Source organism: Protopterus annectens, chromosome 1.part1 (genome assembly GCF_019279795.1).
Source record: "Protopterus annectens isolate FY-2018-M chromosome 1.part1, PAN1.0, whole genome shotgun sequence".
Taxonomy (NCBI): Eukaryota; Metazoa; Chordata; order Ceratodontiformes; family Protopteridae; genus Protopterus; species Protopterus annectens.
The window spans coordinates 562,982,739-563,006,768 of NC_056726.1; the positions used below are offsets into that span (position 1 = coordinate 562,982,739).

Here is a 24,030-nt window from a genome sequence, read left to right on the forward strand (position 1 = left end):
CACACACACACACACGCGTGCGCGCACACACACATATACATACGCAAACACCTGCACACGCACGTGCGCACGCGTGCACACGCACACACACACACACCATCACACACACACACACACACACACACACACACACACACACACACACACACACACACACACACACACACACACACACAGACAATCATCGATTACAACCATTTGTATTGCTCTACACCTCAATTATCTGCTTGAGATCAAATGAATGACTAATTTCACAAGCATTGGCCCTAAAAAATATCTCATCTTGCTGCTGTCCGAACCATAAAGTGCAACCCATTGCAAGTCCCCTATGTCCTTTCAACTTTTTAGCTTAGCGGTTAGAGACAAAGATTCAGAAAATCAGGAACAGATTTTAAATATTTTCTTATATACTTAGAAGACTGCTAGAGTACCGAGATTTGCAATAGCAAGCATTTTCTGAAGGATTCAAAGTCTGATAACCACATACCTATCATTATTTAGTAATTCGGTAACTACAGTTCTCAGTAATTTGCTAGAAGGCTATACATTTTACAAAGAAAAGACCAAAAGTCTTCTCATCTTCTTTGTTGAAGAATTCTGGACAAAGCCAAACAATGATGTGTGTGTGTGTGTGTGGGGGGGGGGGGCAAGGTCCCAAAAAGGGACAATTTTAAGTATTATATTCTTTATGAGTTTGTTATCCAGGTAAATCCACTGGACAACATATCCCTTTTCAGGGGTATACTGGGAGCACTGTGAGTGATTTGCTGAAAGTCACACAGTAGGCAAATTGAGGTGAATGAATTCAAACCCTGTGCTTTTGACTACAACATGCAGTTTGTCAGCAGCTCAGAACTTTAACTATGAGAATGTCTAATTCACTTTAAATGTTAACAGAACATGTTTTACATGGACATGCATCTGCTGGATAGTAATAGTTATGAAACTCTAATTACTGGCATTATTGATTGATTGCAATTTTCAGTGCTCTATCATAAAACAAGAGCAAGTAAGCCCAATGGACAAATTGTTCCTTTTGAGAGGTGACCTGGGAGCACTGTTTGGTTAAGTGACTTACTGAGAGTCTCTCATTAGACAAATGAAGATGGTAAAAATCATATCTTGTACTCTGGGATAATTTCGTTAGCAGCTCAGATATTTAGTCTTCTGCGCTAACAGCCAGACTAGTTAATGAGGGTCAGAGCATAAAAATAAGACAAAATCACAGATGTTCTCAAAAATCAGATACAGATAAGATGCAGAGTACTGTAATTCACTTAAAAAGTTAACTGAACAGCAGGTTTTGTGTCCACATGCATTTTCTGAATAGAAAGTCTTATGATTGGCAACAAAGACTGACTGCAATCCTCAGTGATTTATCAAAAACTGCAGTTGATGAAGATCCGGTAGTTAATACAGAGGAATAAGGCTCTAACCTCTTAGTGACCTGCTGCCTGTACTTAAGGGCATAGGGCTTTATTCTACCTTTCTCCATTTGCTTACTATGTGACTTTGAGTAGGTAATGTAATCAGGCAAGGCTCAGGATTTACCCCTTTACTTTATTAACAAAATTGACTGACTGTAATAGTCAGTGGCAATTTACTGTTTGACTGGCTGTAATCATCTGTGATTTACCAGAAAAAAAGTTTTCTGAAATTTTGCTGACAAAGAGTTGAGAATCTGAAATGACTTTGAGATCTCAGACTTGCTGGAAACATATACAGACACACACACACACACACACACACAAACACACACACACACACACGCACTTTATCTGATGAAGCGACTTGTAAGTTGTGAAAGCACTTACCTTTGTACTCAGTTTTATCATTATTAAATGTTTCTAGCCTTATAAGTTGTGTGCAATCTTTTTACTCTTCACGTACAATATTATGAATAGCTACACTCCTATGTCTTTGACACTAAGATTGGCCTACTGAGGGTTTCTTTTATACTCATTATTACCCTGCTATCTTTAAACTGTCTACAGTGCCTATTACTCTCTGACACAAACTATTTTTGAAAAGCTTTTAAAATAATATTTTTATAATATTTGTTATGAGTAACATTGCTTTCTTTTTTGTAATGTGACTGGATATTTCTGTAATTGTGCTGCTTTTGTTGTTCCACATGGTGCTTTTCTCCTTAGGCCTTCACTGAATAGCAGATATAAGCCCAGTGGACACTTGCAGTAATCAAAACATAAACAACATTGAACATTATACAGGGCTCTTTTATGTACTTTTGTATCCTTAAATTGAGACTCTTGGTAGTGATTTATATGCATGGATTGCATGGCTCATTTACCTTATGGTTTACTGTTTTGCAGACGTTTTGACAATAGCTAGACATTATGAATTTCATACAGTGAACCAGTCCAGTTCTGGTAAGTATAGTTTACATATTTTGGCACATTTTTAAATCACTGATAATTTTATTTGTCAAATATTACTTTAATATAAAATTGAGAATTGTGTTAAAATTTTCATTTTATACATTTTTCTTAAAGATATGCAGCCAACCAAGCAGACCGGGCCTGGTATGAAGAAGAAAGTCTTAAGTAGCAAGTCATTATGACATTCCTCGTAAGGCAGAACTTCCTGTTGTGTTTCTTCTTGGATTTCTTGGATGGATTACACAATAAGAGTTTATCTGTCCATGGAATAGTGTGTGTATATGGACATCACATTGCTGTTGTCCAACAATGACACTGTGACCCCTGACTCTGTTAGGATTTGGCTTCCACCTCATTCCCCAACATATCCATGGTGGTAGACTTTGATAATACTGCATGTATGAAAACATCTAAATAAATCACCAAAATGTGTAAAATTCTTCCCCAATACCTAGTAATTCCTACAGATGAATTCATAGGTTCATAGATTAGTACTAAGCTAACTGCCCTTGTGAGTAATTTTAAGCCTAGCCAATTATCCCTTGTGAGACTCAAACCCTGCACGTTGTGCTTGCGAGGCAAACACCTTAACCATTAGGCCACCCTCCATGAGAAAGAAGCCATATACAAGTTTTTGAGTATTTTGTACTTAATGAGATAAGGCACACGGTTTAAAAATTAAATATATAAACAAATATTCCCTTTTGCAAATAAACGTAAGATTTAAAAAAAAAGTTTTGAATAGACAGATGACATAAAAATCTCTGTTTGATAGCCGGCTGATCTTACCACTGCCACTAACTGTAATTAGGTATGTGACTATCAATTGAAAAAGATAAATGGGCTAAATTTATAGATATAAGCACATTGACTCTATACAACAAGTTAGGGTTTTGTGCATTTTTTTACATTTTGTATGTTTGCTTAATCTTTACAGGAAAAATGCTTCAGATTTTATACAGCTTTTTTACATTTTTGCTGCACCTTTACTAGAGGAAACAACTGTAATTTTTGCATATCTTTTCATATTTCCACCTCTGTCTAGACCTTAAGTGAGTTTTCTCATACACCACTAAGGTACATAGCTTACTTACTCTACTTAATCTCCTGTTGTGACAAAAATTCTGCATCTGTATTACTGGCACCATTATATCTGCAGGTCACAGCGTCTACAGTCCCTGAATATCAGGTGTCCATGATACAAGATAGCAGGGATCAAAATACTGATGACTGTTTTCCTAAGTTAAATTCACTGCTGCTGAAGTTTCTCTGTGTGCATCGGCAGTGATTCCTTTACTTTGGGGAATATTTCTCCTCCTTTTTTTTTTTTTTCTGCATACAGGAAGTTGGCTTATATTTTTCCCTCTTAGCAGTTGAGTGACAAGGGAGTTGTCATAAATAAGTAAGGGGTCTGAGAAGGCTTGCTCTTCACATGGAGGTTATTGGGGGGGGGGGTGCCATCATGCAAAAATACTTACAGTTTGAGTTTTCACACTTGAAGCATTTTGGGCCTTTGTATTTGGTGATATGGTTCATAGCCCTTTTTTGTTTCAATCTTTCCCAGTAAAACCACTGGTACAACTCCTGTCCTGGATACTCATGTTGTAGGACTGTAATCCAAAGTGCCATTTCAAGAGCTTACTCTTTTTGACAACTGGCTCTGGGTGACTTCCTTCAGATGCTGTGAGATTTAACCATTTCCTATATTCTGTAATACAGATAGGATTCAAACTTTTGCAGTGCCCAAGCTATCGCTCAAACATACCATCTCAGCCACTGCACATGATTCCTCTCATCTGAAATGTATGGACAAGTTACACTACTAGATGCTCTTTGCCCTTAAAGAGGCCTGGCTAAGTCCAGCTCCCAGACCAATGTTTGAAAAGTGTGCCCACACAATAAACTTTTTAATTTAATCATGACTAGCTAGTAAAACAGGTCCATTCAAGTTCTGTTTGGGCTTTTGTAATGCCTGTTGGAAGCTGGTGCCTGAATAATCTAACTGTTTGTCAGATAAGATATATAAGAGAAGTGGTTCTCATACTATAATGATGCACAGGAATGCCCTTACTGATTTTTTGTAACATAGAGTAACCATACCTGAAGAGCATCTACCTTGGCATGCTCTGGGTGGATTTTGCCACCACCTATATAATGCCAAAAACTAAGGATACTTCTGTCAGTCTCATTTGCCACCTATTTGGCTTCACTGGTAAAACTGACCATTTTAGTCTGCTTGACACAACCTTAATCTGCTGAACATACTTCTTCCAACACTAACTGTAGACTGCAATATCATCTATATAAGTAAGAGCATTGTCTTCATCTTCTATCATGATGGGATTGATCAGTCTGTGGATAACTTCTGGGGCAGTATTTATCTGAAGCTCATTCTGGTAAATTCAGACAATTCAAAAGAGATAATACAAACTCATTTCTCCATTGAAGTAGTGACAACGGTACTGGCCTGTAACTCCTAGATCAGTAGTTGTCAGATACTTGGCTCTATCCAACCGTTGTAAGGCTTCTTCTGTAATAGGCATGGAGAAAGCATCTTAATGCTGTGCAACTGATTCATTTACTATAGTTTACACAGAACCTGCTGCCCCCATTGTTTTCTGCTACCAGTCAAATACAAGTACTTTTTTTACTTCCTGGATTAAACCACATTTCTGATATCTCTGTATATTCCTCCTATATAGTTTCCTAGACTTTCTTATGCAAACTCTGAGCAGCATGTTTGAGTGGCCACTGGGATCTTGCTTCCACATAGTGTTGTACCAATTAGGTATACCTTGGCCTAAAAGTGAACATGTCACCAAACTATTGTAGCACTGCTCAGATTTCCTGAACCCGGGCAGGGTATAGCTGTTTTGAATGTGCTACCATCTCCAAGAGGTGTCAGACCAAGCCCTAATGAAGAGGTGAGATCCTTTTCTAATTCTTCCCATAACCCACTGCATATTAGTGTATCTCTAGTATGGTGGAGCTTTGTTATATCAACATGGCAGAGATTGTGATTTTGTCACCTGTCTGGCAACTATAGAATAAAGGTAACTGCACTTACTTTCTACTGTGGTGATTTATCCTCTCATGCTTTTATATATATATATATATATTTTTTTTTTTCTGATGAGCAGGGATAGAAACCGTCACCTTTTCTTCACCTCAGTGTTCCTAAGCTCTAAAGGGCCACATCAAAACATTTACTGTTCTTTTGGTAAGTGTTCCTTAAGTATGGTCCTGAAATGTAGGACATGCTCTTAAACAGACTCCTTGTGGTAATCAAATTCATCATCCCACTTATCATAAATTATATCAGGGGGTCCCCTCACCCTTTGACCATAAAATAGCTGAAATATCAAAAACTATGGACTCTTGGGGCACCTCTGTCTGTGTGCAAGGAAGGCATGGGGCAGCAGTTTGTCCCACTCCCATTTAAACTGTCTGTGAATGCCCTCAGCATGGTATTTGGTCTAAAGGTAAACCTCTCCACAAGACCATTTTATATAAATGGTAGGCAGTAGTCATTACCTGATTTATATCACAATGCTCCTATAACTTATTCCAAAGCATACTTCTCAGCCTCTTAGAGCAAGAAATCTGGGCATAGCCATAAAGAATGGGGGGACAAAGGCCCAAAAATGTGGACACTTTTTAAATATTGCTCTTACAAATGTAGAAAGTTAATAGAATAACAGGTTTTGCATTAGCATACATTTTCTGAAGAGTATGCAGTCTGAAACTCAAATGTCCATCATTATTTTTCTGACTTCAACCTTCAAACATTTGCCAGTGGTTTGCCAGAAAATCACAATTTTATGAGAAACAGACAAAAAATATGAAACAAAAACCTGGACATTCTCTGAAAACGTGTACACTTGAGAGGCATGTTCCAGAATTTTGAAATAAAATTAGAGCATCCATCAAAATATTTAAATAATATTGCTACATTTTCTGCATCTATGAAAAACAAAACCACCACATTTAGTACAAAGCAGCATAGTGTTCTACCATCAAGACTTACCTCCTACCTTTCGTGTTTGTGGTACTATCAGGTCCACAATGTCTATGGCTCCCCACTGAAATGCTATTTCAATAATATGCAACATCATTAAAGCAGCCATGAATGTATCTTCCACCTTGTTAATATTTTAACAAAGTTGACATTGTCTTGCAGTATCTTTTCATGTCTTTTCCAATACCTAATAGGAGTACAAAATAGAGGGAGCCAGCAGACTGTAGCATAAGAGATTTATTGCAAAAAATAGCTCAAAAGCATAGTTTAAAAATAAAAAAAGACACAAAACAGACCGGTTTCAGCTGTAAAAATTACAAAGCCTTCTTCAGTGCTGCTTCACTGCTTTACCTACTGATTATTTTCCAATATCTAGCCAATAGAAATTTTACATAGGCCTCCATTATGTGTGTTTTATGCCCATATGGCCTAAAAAATGATAGCATTGGCTATGGCCAACTGTGCCTAATAGTCATCTGTAGGAATTACAAACCACTATACCAACTGTCCCTCTAGCCCACTCTCTGTACAAAAACCCAGTATGTATGTGTATATGTTATATACACACACACACACACACACACACACACACACACACACACACACACACACACATATATATATATATATATATATGGGTCTACTTTAAATAACCGAACCGACACTTCACCGACATGCAGAAGACCGAGACAAAAGGACCGAAAAGCAAGTTGATCGAAAAGGTGATTTGCCGACAGCCGAAAGACCGACAAGGGCAACGTGTGAGCACGACTCGGTAAGTGTGCGATAGTGATGGATTTAGGAGCGGTCAGGTAAGTGTGCGATATTGAGGGATTTTGGGTTAGGGTGTGGGAAAGGTGAGTGTGCGGTAGTGTCGGAGATAGGGATTTTGGGTTAGGGTGTGGGAAAGGTGAGTGTGCGGTAGTGTCGGAGTTAGGGTTCGGGTAAGGTAAGTGTGTGATAGTGACGGACTGTAGTTTAGGGACGGGTTAAGTGAGTTAGGTTTAGAGTGCGGGTAGGGTGAGTGTGCGATAGTGACGGGCTTTATGTTTTAGGGTGGGTTAAGTGAGTTAGGGTTAGGGTGCAGGTAGGTTAAGTGTGCGATAGTGACAGTCTTTAGGTTTAGGGGTGGGTTAAGTGAGTTAGGGTTAGGGTGCGGGTAGGGTAAGTGTGCGGTAGTGTCGGACCTTAGGGTTAGGGTTTGGGTTAAGGTTAATGGATATGTCATTGTGTGTAATGTGTAGTTTACGTTGTTTGTGTCAGTGTAATGGTGTTCGGTTTTGTGAGTTGTCGGTGTTGTGTGTTTTCGGTTATTTGGGGTCGGTGTTTTGTGTGTCGGTGAAGTGTCGGTTCGGTTATTTAAAGTAGACCCATATACATATATATATATATATATATATATATATATATATATATATATATATATATATATATATATATATATATACACACACACACACACACACACACACACACACACACACACACACATACACATATACATATGTCTTATCTGAAATGGTCTTTCAGTGAAGTGATACAAATCCATACACACACACACACACACGTATATATATATATATATATATATATATATATATATATATATATATATATATATATATACTTCCCCTCCCTTGATTACATCCCTCAGATCCTGTGAATTTTATCCATTTCATCTCTTTCTTTACAAAATCTAGAATCAGTTGACAGCTGTAGCTTAGATGCAGCATTGCTGCTACTAACTAGCTCTTTCCCTGAAATAGCCTTTTCCAAAGGAAGTCCAGTACCTTGAGACTCTTGTCTCAGTTTCAGACTAGCAGCTACTACCAAACAATTTTCCTGAAGTAGCAGCACCACTGATGTAATTGGAGGTGTGGGCACTGGCTGGGTCTCCCCCCACCCACTGCTTCTCTATGCATGCATCTCTATGACTGACTGTGTATAATTGCACGCATGGAAGTATCTTGTCAAAATCAGTTCTTATTAACCCAACTGTAAGAATGTCATCAAACACTGCCTCTTGCTTGTTTTTGTGTCCCTTTACCAGCCCAAATGAATTCTAACCAGTGGTACCTGGAAAGGTGCCCCTCCCTTGTCCTTAACTTGAGATGACTGCCTGGGCATGTATTTCTCCTTTTTAACTGCTACAGGTATAATAATAGTTGTGCATGATGCTGTATCCACCTTAGTGATAATTTCTTTTCCCTCCATCATGATACAACAGAGGTCACTGTGCTAGTTTAGAATTGCAGCTGCCTGAAGACAACCCACCACTACAGTGATTTTACATCTTCTGGCACCCTCACTTCACTTTTGTTTCCTGCCTGTGTACATTTTGATCATAAATTCCTCACTTGCTACAAATGGAAACACTTGACCCCAAGAATTTGTCATGTAGTGAAATCACAGTTTTTCCCTTTGTCTGTGCATCCTGTTATGAATACCCATATATATATTGGTAGGTAAATCTTTCTTGTTTAGTTGTGCATAAAGGTTCCCCTGTCTTCCAATTTCCTTAGCAATGTTACACTCCAAGTCTGTCAGTCAGATTTTGATATATTCAGGCAAAGTACTGAATTATTGTTTCTTTATCATATGGTCTCTCAACATTTCAAAAGCAGTATTTTTATGTCTACTCACCCACATATTAAAGTAATTGCTTGGTTCTGTAATGGAATTAGTAACACTGTCTCCTTCCTTTCTCTCATATTCTCTAAAAGTCTCCCTTTAATACTCTAAAGTTAAATTAAAACATTCTCAGAGATAGTTTTTAGCTTAGATACCATCCAGATGGTCAGTGCCACTTAACTAGCTAACCACATGAATTGCCTTACATTTGAGTAGAAGAGCTGAAAACATCACTGATTGTCCCTGCCTTCTTTGCTGCAGATAGTACACATACTCAAATTCCAAATAAATTTCACAAAACTATTCTTCTCTTTATACTGACTAAACAGTTTAGTATACACTTAGGCATCCAGGGCTGGATTTTCATGTGTGCTTCTCAAATGCAGTTGGAGATGCATCTCTTTGATGTCCTTCAAGGATGCATCTGCAGTCATCACATATGGGTTGTCCTGCCTCAGGCAGCCCTTCGGTCGGCTGAATTCCAAAGTCTGGGTCCGGCGTCGGCTGATGTCACCCTTTCCCCGACGTCACAGCGCCTGGGGTATAAAAGCGTCAGCCGACGCCATCTTCCTCAGTCTTTCTTGCCGCGTGGTGCCCAAAGCAGAAGCAGTTCGCAAGTGCCGGTCAGCCAGCTCCTGTAAATTCACTATCCGAACACTTCAAAAGCTAAGTACCCTGTTGGGGACTCTTTCTTGCCTCAGCCGATGTCAGAAAAAGTTAATAATTGTTTAACTTGTGGGAAACAAATACCTCATAAGGATTTCCACTCTCATTGTCTACCTTGCTTATGCCCAGACCACGACGTCTCGGCCTGTTCTGCCTGCGCTTCCTTCAACCGACACACTCTTAGACGTCGGTTGGAGTTCACAGAAGAGTTTTTTGGGGATAGTTTTGCTTACAAAATGGCGTCGGAAACGCTGACATCACATTTAATTAAGAAACGGAAAGACAAGGACCGACACACGTGGCCCGCGGTTTCGGCTGAAACCGTGGCTAGGCCAACCGCGAGTGTCTCGGTCTCTGCTGATACCGAGTCCTTGGAACTTCCGAACCCTGAAATATTACAACTGACAGCCTCGGCCCCGGAGGCTCCTACCGAGTCGGTTACAGAATTGCCTTCCGAAACTGGTGTATTGGAATCTTCTGACACCATACCTTTAGACAAAGTTACACCAGCACGTGGTGCAGCCAGGCCTCCTGCATCCATGTCTATTAAGGCCTTCACCAGGGCTAAAGCTGCAAAACACTCTAAAGCCATGCCTCCCAGAGTTATTCCTCAGGGACCTTCTTCTAGTTCACAGATTCTAACTTTAGCAGAGGACCTTATCTCCTTAATTAGGGGCTCACAGCCTCATCCGGACAGGGGCTCCCAACCCCCTCTAGACAAAAGGCCTAGGATGGATCCTCCTGATCCCCTTTCCTCAGAGGAGGCCTCTGTTGGCTCGGATCACTCAGACTACCAGGAGGAGGCTTATTCGGCCTACGAGGATTCGGATGCAGAGGAATCTATTCCCTCGGCCTCCCCTCCTGAAGAGCTTTCCTTTGGGGAGACCCTTCACACTATGAAAGAGCATTTCAAATGGCAGGGCCAGGAATATTCTGATTCCAGGAAAAGACTAAGAACTTTTCTCCATTTACCTCAGCATAGACCTTTGGCTATTCCTCCTGTTTTAAATGTGATTGATGATGTATACTCTGACTCTAGTATGACCCCTGACACTCTGCCTCCGGCCCCTGTTAAGCCCGATAGGTATTACAGAGTCCCGGACACACATAATTTTCTTTATAAGGCCCACTCTGCTGACCCTGAAACTATTTCACAGGGCCCTAAAGGGGTTGCAGCTGTTACTACTAAGAACCCACTCCCCTCTGCAAAGGAGTCCAGGACATTAGAGAGATGGGGTAAAAAAGTGTATACTTCGGCCACTCTTGCTATGAGGGCATTAAATTGTCAATTTCACATGATACAGTATCAAGAGTATTTGTTAGAAGAAATGCATAAGAAATTGTCTTCTTCTGAACCCCTTGACCGTAAATCCCTTCAGGATCTGGTACATAACTCCCAGCAGGTTAGCAACCACTTCTTGCAGTGTGGTTATGATGCATTGGAAGCTTCATGTAGGTCAGCAATGACAGGTGTTGTCATACGCAGGCATGCTTGGCTGAAGGAACAATCTCTGCCAGAACATGTTAAAGCTAAGCTTTTGGATGCTCCACTGGAAAAGCAGAAGTTATTTGGTTCCACTGCTCAAGTAGTCCTAAAGAAATTTGAGGAAAAGGCAAAATCTGTACAAACAGTTAAGGATTTTCTTCAAGTCCAACCACCTAGATTTATCAGAAACTGGCCTTCCAAGAATTGGTCCTTTCCGGACACAGAAAGATTTCAAAGGGGCAGGAACAGGCGTGCCAGAGGTAGAGGGCAAGCTAGGGGGTCCTACAGAGGCCGTTAATGGCAACCTCCAATCCAGGCAGGTAGTTCAGGACCTGCAACTGCTGCACAAGGACAAACTCAATGACTTTGCTTTGACTCCACCAACCAGGGCTCAATTAGAAGCACCTTTGGGTGGAAAGCTTTCTTTATTCTCAAGAAATTGGCACAACATTACAAGAGACAAATGGACACTCCAAATAATAGACAATGGATACAGGTTCCATTTCCACACTTTGCCAAAAAGAAAAGGCATGCCAGGTCTGCCACCAAATCAAAGGGCAGAGGCTTTGAAACAAATCTCAAACTTACTGCAAATGAAAGCCATAGAAAAAGTTCCTATTTCAGAACAAGGCCAAGGATTTTACTCCAGGCTATTCCTTGTTCCAAGAAAAGAGCATCAATGGAGACCAATTCTCGATTTGTCCGCACTGAATACTTATCTCATTGTGCCAAAATTCAAAATGCTGACTCTACAGCAACTCCTTCCCATGCTGGGCAAGGGGTCTTGGCTGGTTACTCTAGACCTCAAGGAGGCATACCTGCATGTCCCTATCAGACAAAGTTGCAGAAGATACCTCAGATTTCTTGCAGGGTCAGAGCATTATCAATTCTCAGCATTGCCCTTTGGCTTATCTACTGCACCCAGAGTATTCACGAAATGCCTGGCATCAGTAATAGCACACTGCAGACTCCAGGGGATTCAAATCTACCCATATCTGGATGACTGCCTTATACAAGCGGACAACCAACAAACTTTGATAAAGGACTTAAATTATGCCATCAGTCTTCTACAGGCCTTGGGATATACAGTCAACATGCACAAATCAAGACTTGTTCCATCCCAACGAATAACCTTTCTGGGTGCGGATCTAGATACAACCACCTAAATGGCTTATCTCACAGAAGAAAAACAAAGTCAACTACCGGATTACTTCAAGAATCTGACAAAATAAACCCAGCTGACTGCAAGGAAAATCCTGAAAGCCCTGGGTTACATGGCATCCTGTATTCTTTTGATTCCACAAGCAATTCTACATATGAGAAGGCTACAGTGGTACCTAAGGAGTTTATGGACTCAGCACAGTCACAGTTTGGAGACGTTAATCCCACTCATTCCATGCCTTCACAAGGAATTTCTGTGGTGGACTCAGGCCAGCCAGTCCAACAGAGGGTTGCCCTTCACAAAGCCAAAAACCTCCCAAACTATTACAACAGATGCTTCAGACCTAGGTTGGGGAGCACACATGGAGGGCAGAGGTATCCAAGGACAGTGGTCACAAAAGGAGCTATGCATGCACATAAATCAAAAAGAAATGCTAGCAGTGATACATGCAATCGAGGCCTTCAAACTCTTTCTGCATCAAGGCCATCTACTAATAAGGACAGACAACACCACAGTTATGTGGTACATAAACAAGCAAGGAGGTACCCATTCTTACCCTCTTTGCAGACTGGCAATGAATCTATGGGATCTTTCCTTGAAACTCAATATACATCTACAAGCTCAGTTTGTGCCAGGGAAGGACAATACACTGGCGGACAGCTTAAGCAGAAATATCATGGATGCACACGAATGGATGCTGCACCCAGACATTTTTCAACAGATAACACAATCTTGGGGGAGCCCGGACATAGATCTATTTGCATCCCCCCACAATCATCAACTGAAGAAATTCTGCTCAAGGACATACCACCCACAAGCATGGAAAGTGGATGCCCTCTCTTTCAGCTGGAGAAATCTGACAGTGTATGCATTTCTTCCTATTCCATTAATGACCAAGGTGTTACTGAAGATCAGGGCAGAGCAGCCAAAAGTGATTCTGATAGCTCCGGACTGGCCAAGACAGCACTGGTACCCACTGCTAAGGAGCATGTCACATACGAAACCATGGCCCCTACCTCTATGGCCACTTCTACTGACACAGCACAGATACAAAACTCTACATTCCAACCTGAAAACATTGCAACTAACAGCGTGGAGAATACCTTGACTCCTCCTCAGGATAAGCTATCCCAGAGAGTGAAGAATATTATCATGGAAGCTCACCGCCCTTCCACAAGGAAGGTATATTCAGCAAAATGGAAAAGATTTCTCATCTGGAACACCACAAAGGGCCTAGATGCGACAATGATGAACATGGTACATATCCTGGAATATTTGGCAGAAATGTTCCACAATGGGCTGTCTTACTCTTCTATTAAGATTCATGCTTCAGCAATTTCAGCTGAGTACAATACTGATCCACCTGTCTTTTCTCATCCTCTCCTAAGACAGTTTCTAAGAGGAATTAAAAACATCAAACCTTCTAGGAATCCACCTCTACCTGCTTGGGACCTTAACTATGTGTTGGAAAAACTAACACTGCCTCCATTTGAACCAGCAGCATCTGCAGATCTACAGTACCTTTCATGGAAGACTGCTTTCCTTCTGGCAATAACCTCAGCAAGAAGGGTTTCGGAATTGCAGGCCCTGATGGCAGTTCAGCCATTCATTATTTTTCACCAGGACAGAGTTTCATTAAGAACTAATCCTACTTTTATGCCAAAGGTGGTATCCAGGGTTTCATTGAATCAAGCCATTCACTTGCCTACCTTCTTCCCAAATCCACAAAACAAAGGGGAGAAACTGCTGCACACCCTGGACATTCACAGACAGTTGCACTACTACTTGGACAGAACTAAAGGTTTCAGGAAAACTGACCAGCTGCTGGTAGCATATGCTGCTGGTACTCAAAGAAAACCAATTTCCAAACAGACAATTTCAAAATGGATAGGAAATTGCATCCGCTTTTGTTACTCATTTCATGGAAAGACTGTACCAGCTAACATTAGACCTCATTCTACGAGAGCCACAGCCACCTCCACAGCCTTCTTAAGAGGGGTGGCTACAAAAGACATTTTAGAAGCTGGCACATGGAGCTCCGTGCATACTTTTGCCAAGCATTACAATTTACCTTTATACTCCAGATCCAGAGCAGGCTTTGCTACGGCTGTCCTGCAGGGTATCTTAGCTACGCCATCCTTTTCCTAGTACCTCCACCCCCAGATTGGTTATGGTATTCTACCCATATGTGATGACTGCAGATGCATCCTTGAAGGACATAGTACAGTTTTGTACCTACCATAAATGTAGATGTCCGATAGGTATGCATCTGCAGTCAGGTTTACCCTCCCTCCTTCCCCTCTGTGGTATTCCTAGGGTGCTTACCTCTCTATTAGCTAGCTGGGGGGATCTATTATGGTGTATTTGTTTTTACATACATATATTTTTGCAAATGTTTGGATTTTTTATTGCTTATTTTCCAAATTTAGCCTTCCTAGAGGGCACCTAGCATCTGGGGCAAGAAAAACTGAGGAAGATGGTGTCGGCTGACGCTTTTATACCCCAGGCGCTGTGACGTCGGGGAAAGGGCGACATCAGCTGACGCCGGACCCAGACCTTGGAATCCAGCCGACCGAAAGGCTGCCTGAGGCAGGACAACCCATATGTTAGGACTGCAGATGCATACCTATCGGACATCTACATTTATGGTAGGTACAAAACTGTACTTTGTGCTGGTATTGTAGTTCTCTTACTTTTCATACCTTTTTCATCTCTATCATTTTGATCTCTTCCTATTCTTGTTTCTGTTTAACTCTATTTTGCTTTCACAGCTGCTTTAGTATCTAGGCTTTTCATATCTAGTTTCAGCCCATATTTGGAGCTGAAGTTGCATTTTGACATAATCTAAGATATATTGAGTTACCCTTTGCTGTATTCTGCATACTTACAGCCCCATCAGTTTGTCTGCAGATTCAGTGGAGTGACCTTCAGCTGCACACATGGTGTCAGTAAACTCACCATGGTTAGACCAACCTGTGGGAGTTCCTTTGATTTATATTCTTTAAATAATTGTGCCATTGAAAGTCTGCCATACTCTTCAGAGTTCATTCAGCCTGCTTCCTTACCTACTCTTTCTTAAAAAGAAAACAACTGCTGGAAACTGTAGCGCCTGAATATTTGTCTTGCAGTTACAAAGGCATACATACTTCTTATGATAAAGCTGTTTTCCATTCACACCCTTAATATATTTTTCCTGTAGGGATTATAGATTTCATTTTCAGTATTTCTCCAGATTTCTGCTTGTATGTTAACTCATTACATTTGAGTGATGTCTCCGGGTGCATTTGCGGTTAACTCCTACGGATGCCTCTAGGTGTCAAATATTTGCTTGTTCATATTTGCATCACTAATTCCAAAACCACATTATGTACAAGGTTTTAAAAGATTTCATCTTAAAGCTTACACAATGGCATATTCAACTGCATTAATATTTGACCTCTGTCTAGTGCAGATAAAGGGATATTAAATTATTTTTTTGTGATATTAATTTATGTAAATATAATTTTCACATTTCTTTCTAAATATCTCCACAACCAAGTAACACAGATAGAATTCTTATGAAAGCTCTCAGGTAGATGAATAAAATACTGATGACAGTATGTGTGTAACTTCAGTGGTTACTGAGATAATGTAAGCTGGTAAAAAGCATTACAAACATAATAGTTACAGTGTTTATTGTGACTTAAAAAAACCTGTTTAAGACCTAGAACCTAAAGAATACTACCACTATAAAAAAAATTGTGTTGAAGGGTTTGTCATTTATACTTCTTTCATAATCCATATGGATCCAGACATATGAACATTTGTTTAAAATGTGAGGGCATAATTTGATTCTGTCAAAAGGTTTTGGTCCGCCCATTGGAAGTTACAGTGCAAACTTTCAGAGCTCCACTGGAGTGAATATGTTCACACACTACCACCTGCCAGATCTGTCTGGCACATCAAGGTCACAAGTACTGTCTACTCCTAGCAAGAATGAACCATACTACTTACTTTTCTAAGCCTTAAGCAGTTTGTCCCTTCAAAAGGTAGATGCCAACTTGTATAATTCACATGTTTTGTATAAATACCTCATATACATCGGTAAGCAACTAGTCAGACATTTTTGAGACATAAAAGTAGTAATTAAGGAATTTAGGCAATACAGTTATTAAATATATAAGCATGCTACCAAGCTACCAAAAAAAAAAAAAAAAAACAAAGAAAACAACAGGCGCATTTTATTGACATTAGCTAAACTGACTCTAGGCAGCAGGCTATCACTCTTCTTATTTGCAATCTGACTGAAATAATGGCTGAGCTGATGTTAAAAATAAATAAGTAGCTTTACTTGAAGAAATTCCAGAGGAGTGTACTGAATTAAGTCAATATTTGTAAATATTTTGTTAACAAAGTCCTTTTAGACAGCTCTTCTTTTCTGCATTAGAAAGTACTGATTCTTTACTTTTTTCCTCAATTTTTTTTATTTTTTAAATACATTTGAATGAATTCCATAGTATTTATACATAACATTTTAAATAACTATGTACACTATTTACATTAGCCTGACACTATAGCAGATCTTAATGTATACAGTTACTTTAAAAGTATGTCCAATCCATTATCAGAGTGTCGATCAATTGTTGTATAGTGTCAATCAATGATAAGACTTTTCCCCAAGGGTTGTTGATAAATGGCTTTGGATAAATTCTTAGTTCTTTAATTTTAATTCCCAATAATGCTGTGGTCTTCAGTAGGCTGTAGAAGTCTTCCAAAGTTGGTATTATGTTTGTATTCCATCTTTTTGTTATACACTTCTTTGAAATTGCAAGTATAGTCCATACTAAATGTATGTTTGACCTATTCAAAGGACCATCTTTCACATTTAATAATACAAAAGCTTTCGTTAAATAAAATGATTCATTAAATAAAGCTTGTAGAAAGTTATTAATACCATTCCAAAATGGCTTACACAATCAAAGAAAATGTGGTTCCAATCTGCATTGTGTACTTGCTCACATCTCCAACATATTCCTTTTATGGAATAACTAATTTTACTGATTCTGTCTGGGGTTAAGAATGTTCTGTGCCAGCATTTCTGATTAAAAAAATTCCAGTATTGTGTAAAGGATGTATATTTTATGGCTGATAAGATATTTGTTTTAATATCTTCAGTTAACTGTATTGAGTGTCCTTTTGTTATATATTTCCAATATGAGGTTGTGGGTGTTGTTTTATAGTTTATCAATATTTTGTAAAATTTTTAAATACTTTTTCCTATGTCAAAGTCATTATATATGATTTCATATATGTATTTTGTAAATTTAGGTATTTCTTTAAATGAAGAATTGTTAATTATTCTACATAAATCTTGCAAATATGACAGAATACTCTGTAAAGTTACCCATTCCTGTTGTGGAATTTTGTATGTTGTTTTTATTACTTGCATATCTAAAACTTTTAGTTCTTTGATACATTGGAGCCAACAAACAAATTATTTCTGTTCCCAGGAATTAATAATTTCTCTATATATTTTATGTGGTAAGTTCTTTGTGACTATAAATGGTGTTAAAAGATTAAACCAGATTTTTAAATCTATATTTGCATTAATAATTTTCCTAAATGAGTCAATGTAATAATTAATCACACAAGTTTTAGTGGGTTTAGTTATGTTATATTGCATACTAGCAATATATTTTGGCTTTTCCCGATTAAATACATAATATGTGCCATGAAAAATATTTTTTATCTGTTATTTGAAATTTTGTTTGTAAATCAAATTCATTTATTGATATTACAGTTAGTAATTCTTACCAATTTGCAGAGTAATTTGGACTTATCCAATCTGAGATTGTTTTAGATATTGATGCTTTTATATCTGTTTCTATATCAGGGAAGTTTAATCCTCCCTGTTTCCATGGCCTGATATGATGTGCTAAAGTTATTCTGTTTCTTTTGGGAAACCATAAAAAATTTATTAGGCATAAATTTATTTCTTTAAGTATATTCCTTTCTGGTAACAGTTGTATTGTCAAGGCTATATATAGGATCTTGGACAGTAAAAACATTTTTATTGACTGTTGTCTATGTTCAACTGTTAATATTATTTTGTTCCATTTTTCCACAGAGAGTTTAATTGTATTGATGTTATTATTGTAGTTTCTTGAGACTAATTCATTATTATTCTTGCATAACTCAATTCCTAGATATTTTAAGGTGTATTCTTATTTCCCTATGATATGATCCCTCTTAGTCTGCAGTTCTTTTTTTTTTAGTTTAAAAATAACATTTTTGATTTTGATTTATTGAAATGGAGTCTAGATGTCATGTGAAATTTGTCAATTAATATATCTAATTTTTCTAATGTCTCTTTTGTATTAGATAATGTTAGTAATATGTCATCAGCAAATAGCATTACTTTAGAATTGTATTGTTCATAAACATCTATTCCTTTGATTTTTATGTTGTTATGAATTGAATCTACCAATGTTTCAATAGTCAGAGCAAATAGAATCGGTGACATGGGACATCTTTGTTTAGTGCCTTTTGTTATATGCATAGATTCAGAGGTAAAAGGACCTAATTTGACATACACTAAATTATTTGTATATATATTCTTTAGGAGATGAACAAAGGATAGAGGAAATTCAAATAGCATTAGGATTTTGAATAAATATTCCCAATTTAGGGAATCAAAGGCTTTCTCTATATCTAAGCCAATTATGAGTGTTTATTTTCTTTATTAACATAATATATAAGAGAAATTATCATTTTAATATTGTCATGTGTGTGTCTATGATATATAAATCCAGTTTGATCATTATTTATTGTTTTGGATAGTGGTATGTTCATTCTGTTAGTTAATATTGTCATAAATATCTTATAGTTATTATTTAATAATGATATAGGTCTATATGAGGTACAGAGGTTTAGGGTTTTGTTTTCCTTTAGGATTGGTGTGATTAGTGGTATTAAAGCTTGTGACTGAAATTCTAATAGAGTTTTATGAAAGAGGGATAATATCTTTGAAGGAAAACGTTTATATATTTCCATAGTTATGCCATGTATACCTGGATTTTTATTATTTTACCCTCTTTTATTGTATCTGTAATTTCTCTGTAGAATATGGGTGGTTGCAGATCTAGCTTTAATTTTTCTGGTATTTTTATTATATTAGAACATTTTTCATTTAGATTTAATTTGTCGATATGTATATTTTATTTTTGGAAGTGTTCCATATAGTGATTTCTTTAGGCATCAAGAATGCCACCTATATCTGAGATATTTTCCCTTTCTTTTCAAGGAAGATACTTTTAATGTTATTAGCTTTTGGTTATATTTTGATTCTTGTGGCTAAATTATGTAGATATTCGAGAGAAGTGGCCAAGGTATTAATTTTTAGTTTTTCTAAAGCTAAACTAGTTTTATGCGTTAGAATGTCATTGTATTTATTGTTTAATATTTCAACTTTCTTTTTTATCTCCAAATGATTTTGATTTTATTCAGCTTTTGCTGACAAAACTTTGGATTGTAAATCTAATAATTCAGAATCCCATTCTCTGATTTTTTTTATACCAAATTAGGGTTTTAGCATATATGTAAGATTTTAATGAGTCCCATATCATTATTTTATTTTATTTCTCTTTGTGGTGTAATTAATATCTAAGAAGAACTGTAACTCATATAATAACCAGGGTTTGTACTCTTTAATTTTACTTATATATGCTGGAATTCCCGAGTTAAAGATTAATGGTTTGTACCCATTTTGAAGTCTTAGTATCAATGAATTGTGGACCAAAAAGGGGTAGGGACTGATTGAGAAATTAATGATTTTAGAGTATAAGTCATAGGCAGCAAATATTTTATCTGTTCTAGTTTGGGTACCAAATCTGTGATCTTGATGTGAAAACAACACAGATTTATTTTCTTTAAATTTGAAATTATTTACAAAATGAAATGATTCTACCCACTTGTTTAAAGCTTTTGATACAGCAGATGTATGCAGTGGTCTTTTAGTTGTAGTTTCAGAAATATCAAATATGCAGTTAAAATCTCCTCCTAATATTAAGTTGCCTTTATAATTATTGGAAATGAAATCCAAGTGTTTTTAACAGTCCCTGTTCCAATCCCTGGGAACCAGTATAGATTGGCTAGGGTCCATATTCTGTTATTATAGGATTCCATTTGTAATTGTCATTTGTTTTGAAATGAGTTTCTTGAAGGAAGACACTTTGTGCTTTGTTCAGTTTTAAATATTTCAGTAGATTTGATCTCTTGCTAGGATTGTTTAAGCCATTGGTATTCAAAGATAATGCAGTTAAATCCATCTTAGGTTATTTAGACTATGCATTTTTTGTTTTATTGTGACTATTAAACCTTTTCCTCTAATAACTATAAAGTATAAGTTTGAGCTTTTAAAGGGAATTATCAGTTTTATAATTTGAATGTTTACCAATAAAGTAATGTTTTGGTCAGGCATACTAAAAATGTTTTTGTGAAATAAATTTAAATTAATAAATGTTAACAAAACTAAGATCTGCACTAGCCATGGAATGAAAATCATTCCTAATCTGATGGATAAACCTAAACCCATCAGATTATCAGTCATACCTTGACAATCCAGTACATCTGAGTTCCATAAATTAAATTATCATATTGAGAATATTTGTAATAAGAATAAGCAATATTTATATTATTTTGAACAGATATAGTACTATTGTAGATTAGACAGAATTCTAATACAATATAAATGACTACTTATTGTATAAACAATATTTACATGAAAGATAGATGACAAGCAATTCAATCATAGTAAAGTAGGATGTATCATATATAAAACCTCAGTAAAAGATTATAACACACAGTTATTTAACATATTCACCCTTATTGATGAAGTCTTTCAAAACGTATTACTTAATATAAATAGATGGTAATAATATTCATACCTAATGTTTATAGTACAATGGATTTTACTGGATATATCAGAAGTTATATTTCATTGTTTGCCAACATTTAAGTAATCACTTTGTTGTTAACTTACTTAAAGCATTTAGTTTATTTTATGTGAACACTGATGAAAGTTAGTGCATTTTAATTATCAGTGCATCCCTCTTCCCTTCATTTCCTATACATAAAGATTTTCATATCTGTCATTTCTTATTATAAAATGAGTGAAATTATAGGTTAAAAACAACAAATTACCTTGGTAACAGCTTAAGTATTATGCATGGTCAAGATGGGTTACAAAACCACAATTCAAGTTAAAGCAACTATATGACTTGTTATGCACATTTACTTTTATGAGAAAATCATCATGGTTTCCCTTGATGTTCGATATAGTGCATGTCATTTATGACAAGTTAAAACAGTAGTGTTATTATACACAAGCCCATGTATAACTGTCTATTGTCAATTTAATACTATTTGTTCAGAATTTGATTGTTACATTCTGTGACATTTCAAGTTCAGGCTTCTATTGTTTCTCTTGAACAACTTTGTCAGTTTGATGTCATGTATAAAACATTAGTTACCTTGGTAACTGCTTAAGTATTATATATGGTCAAGATGGGTTACAAAAACTACAATTCAAGTTAAAGCAATTACATGGCTTGTTATGCATATTTACTTATATAAGGAAATCATCATGCTTGCCCTTGATGTTTAATGTAGTTGTTGTTGTGTGTTTTGGCTTTTCCCGGTTAGGGGTCGCCACAGCGGAACTCCGGTCCGCTAATGATTGGCAGTTGATTTTTATGTACCAAGTTGCCAGCTCTGCCATACAACCTTCAATGAAGGTACGCCCATTCACGCATGTCTCCACGCAGAAGACGCTCTAGCTGAGAATCGAACCGGACAGCGTCTTACTGTGAGGTGACAACGCTACTGCAGCACCACCACCGTAGTTGATGTTCAATGTAGTGTATGTCATTTATGACAAGTTAAGACAGTAGTGTTATTATACACAAGCCCATGTTATTAAATCCTGTCTTTATTATCTAAATTCAGCAGACTGCTTCATCTTATATGACCATTATATATTTTAGGTCTAGATTTACTAAAATCATACATTACATGACTATTGTGTGCGTTTTTTTTTTTTTTTGGGCTGTTGCTTAGTTATTTGAGAGACCACAAGCTGTAATGCTTATTCTTATTATTAGCTCCATCCAAGCATGTTTATACAGTGCATAGGCTTTAAATTATGAGACTTAATGAGCTAAACGAAGTGTTGGGAGACCATCCGTATGTGTGCATGTTGTTTTAAACAGCCCTTTTATTTTATATATGCATATATATATATATATATATATATATATATATATATATATATTTCTTTAGATATATATATATATATATATATATATATATATATATATATATATATATATATGTGTGTGTGTGTGTGGATATATATATATATATATATATATATATATATATATATATATATATATATATATATGTATATATATTTTTTTAAACCAAGAACTTCATTGCTGAGAATCATCTCGGAGGCTCCTCAGAACTGTTAAGTGTTATTGTCACTCTGTCTCCATTACCATAGCAATCTGGGAGCATCTGTTTCTGTTAGTGTATCTGTGTACTGCATACCAGAGGCTCATGATACACCTGAAGCAAAGCTTCCGTTCACTGCAACTTCAAGCCTAAATTCCCTCCCTTTCAGTGAGGTAGCAGCCAGGAAAAGAATGGAGAGCAAACAGATCAAAAAAAAAAAAAATCTTCCAACGAGCTGCCAGAACAAGAAATAACACATTCTTCCAGCCTTCCCATCTCTCACTCAGCAGATGTATAAATAAACTATTCTCTGCCAAAATATCCCACCTCACAGTTTTATCCACCCCCTTCCCCTGGATCCAGGCTAAAACACCAAATGTCTCTTCCAAATATAGAAGCATCAGTAAACCTTGATCATAAGCCACAACCAGCAGCTTCCTGGATACGAAAATGGCAACATACAATGGCTGCATCCACACACACCATGTCAGGCTTAATCAAACAGCACTCGAAGCTATGATACCTGCCATAATTGATATTAAGTATGTTTAGAGAGAATAATAGTGACATTTGTACTAGCTGCCAGACATGGCTGCATCTATGCATACCATATAAGGATTGATCAAACAGCACTCGAAGCTATGATACCTGCCATAATTGATATTAACTATATTTAGACAGAATAATGATGACATTTGTACTAAGAACTTGCTACTATTATTTAGCCAGGATATACATGACATTTCTAAATCATACTTTAACTGAAGAAGGCATTAGTCTCCATGACAGCATTTTATTTTCAAAACGCTCTACTGTTACTGCTATTATATATGATTTGTTACATTTCAGTCTGAACTCTGATGAATGGTACCTTGTTGAATTAGTTAATTAATTACTTAAATGATTATAAGTAAAATCAATGAAAAATGAACAAGATAAGTAGTCACTGAGTTCAAGTAGGGGAATAGAAACTTCTATGTTTGTAGTATATGTTGCTTTGTTTGCCTTATATATAATGTAAACAGTAACCCATCTTGACCTACCTTTGTTTGTGAAGAATTATTGGACTCTTTGAACATTCTGAATAAATCATTACTGTTTCTCAGTTGTTTAAGAAACCCTCTTTTTTAATAAAAACAGATGACAAGTGCTGCTCCCTATCAGTTGATACTTT

The 24,030-nt window shown here is 37.0% G+C and overlaps 1 protein-coding gene across 2 annotated transcripts in view; it reads left to right on the top strand.

Annotated features, from left to right (window-relative positions):
- Positions 1-24,030, top strand: part of LOC122806395 (receptor-type tyrosine-protein phosphatase U-like) — a 1,549,454-nt gene that overhangs the window by 279,044 nt on the left and 1,246,380 nt on the right. Inside the window, exon 3 of one of the 2 annotated variants that reach the window (XM_044076762.1) lies at positions 2,334-2,390. The exons of the other annotated variant lie outside the window; for it this stretch is intronic. Coding sequence (XP_043932697.1) covers positions 2,334-2,390 — 57 coding nt within the window. The remainder of the gene's footprint in view (positions 1-2,333; positions 2,391-24,030) is intronic. 2 annotated transcript variants of the gene reach the window in all.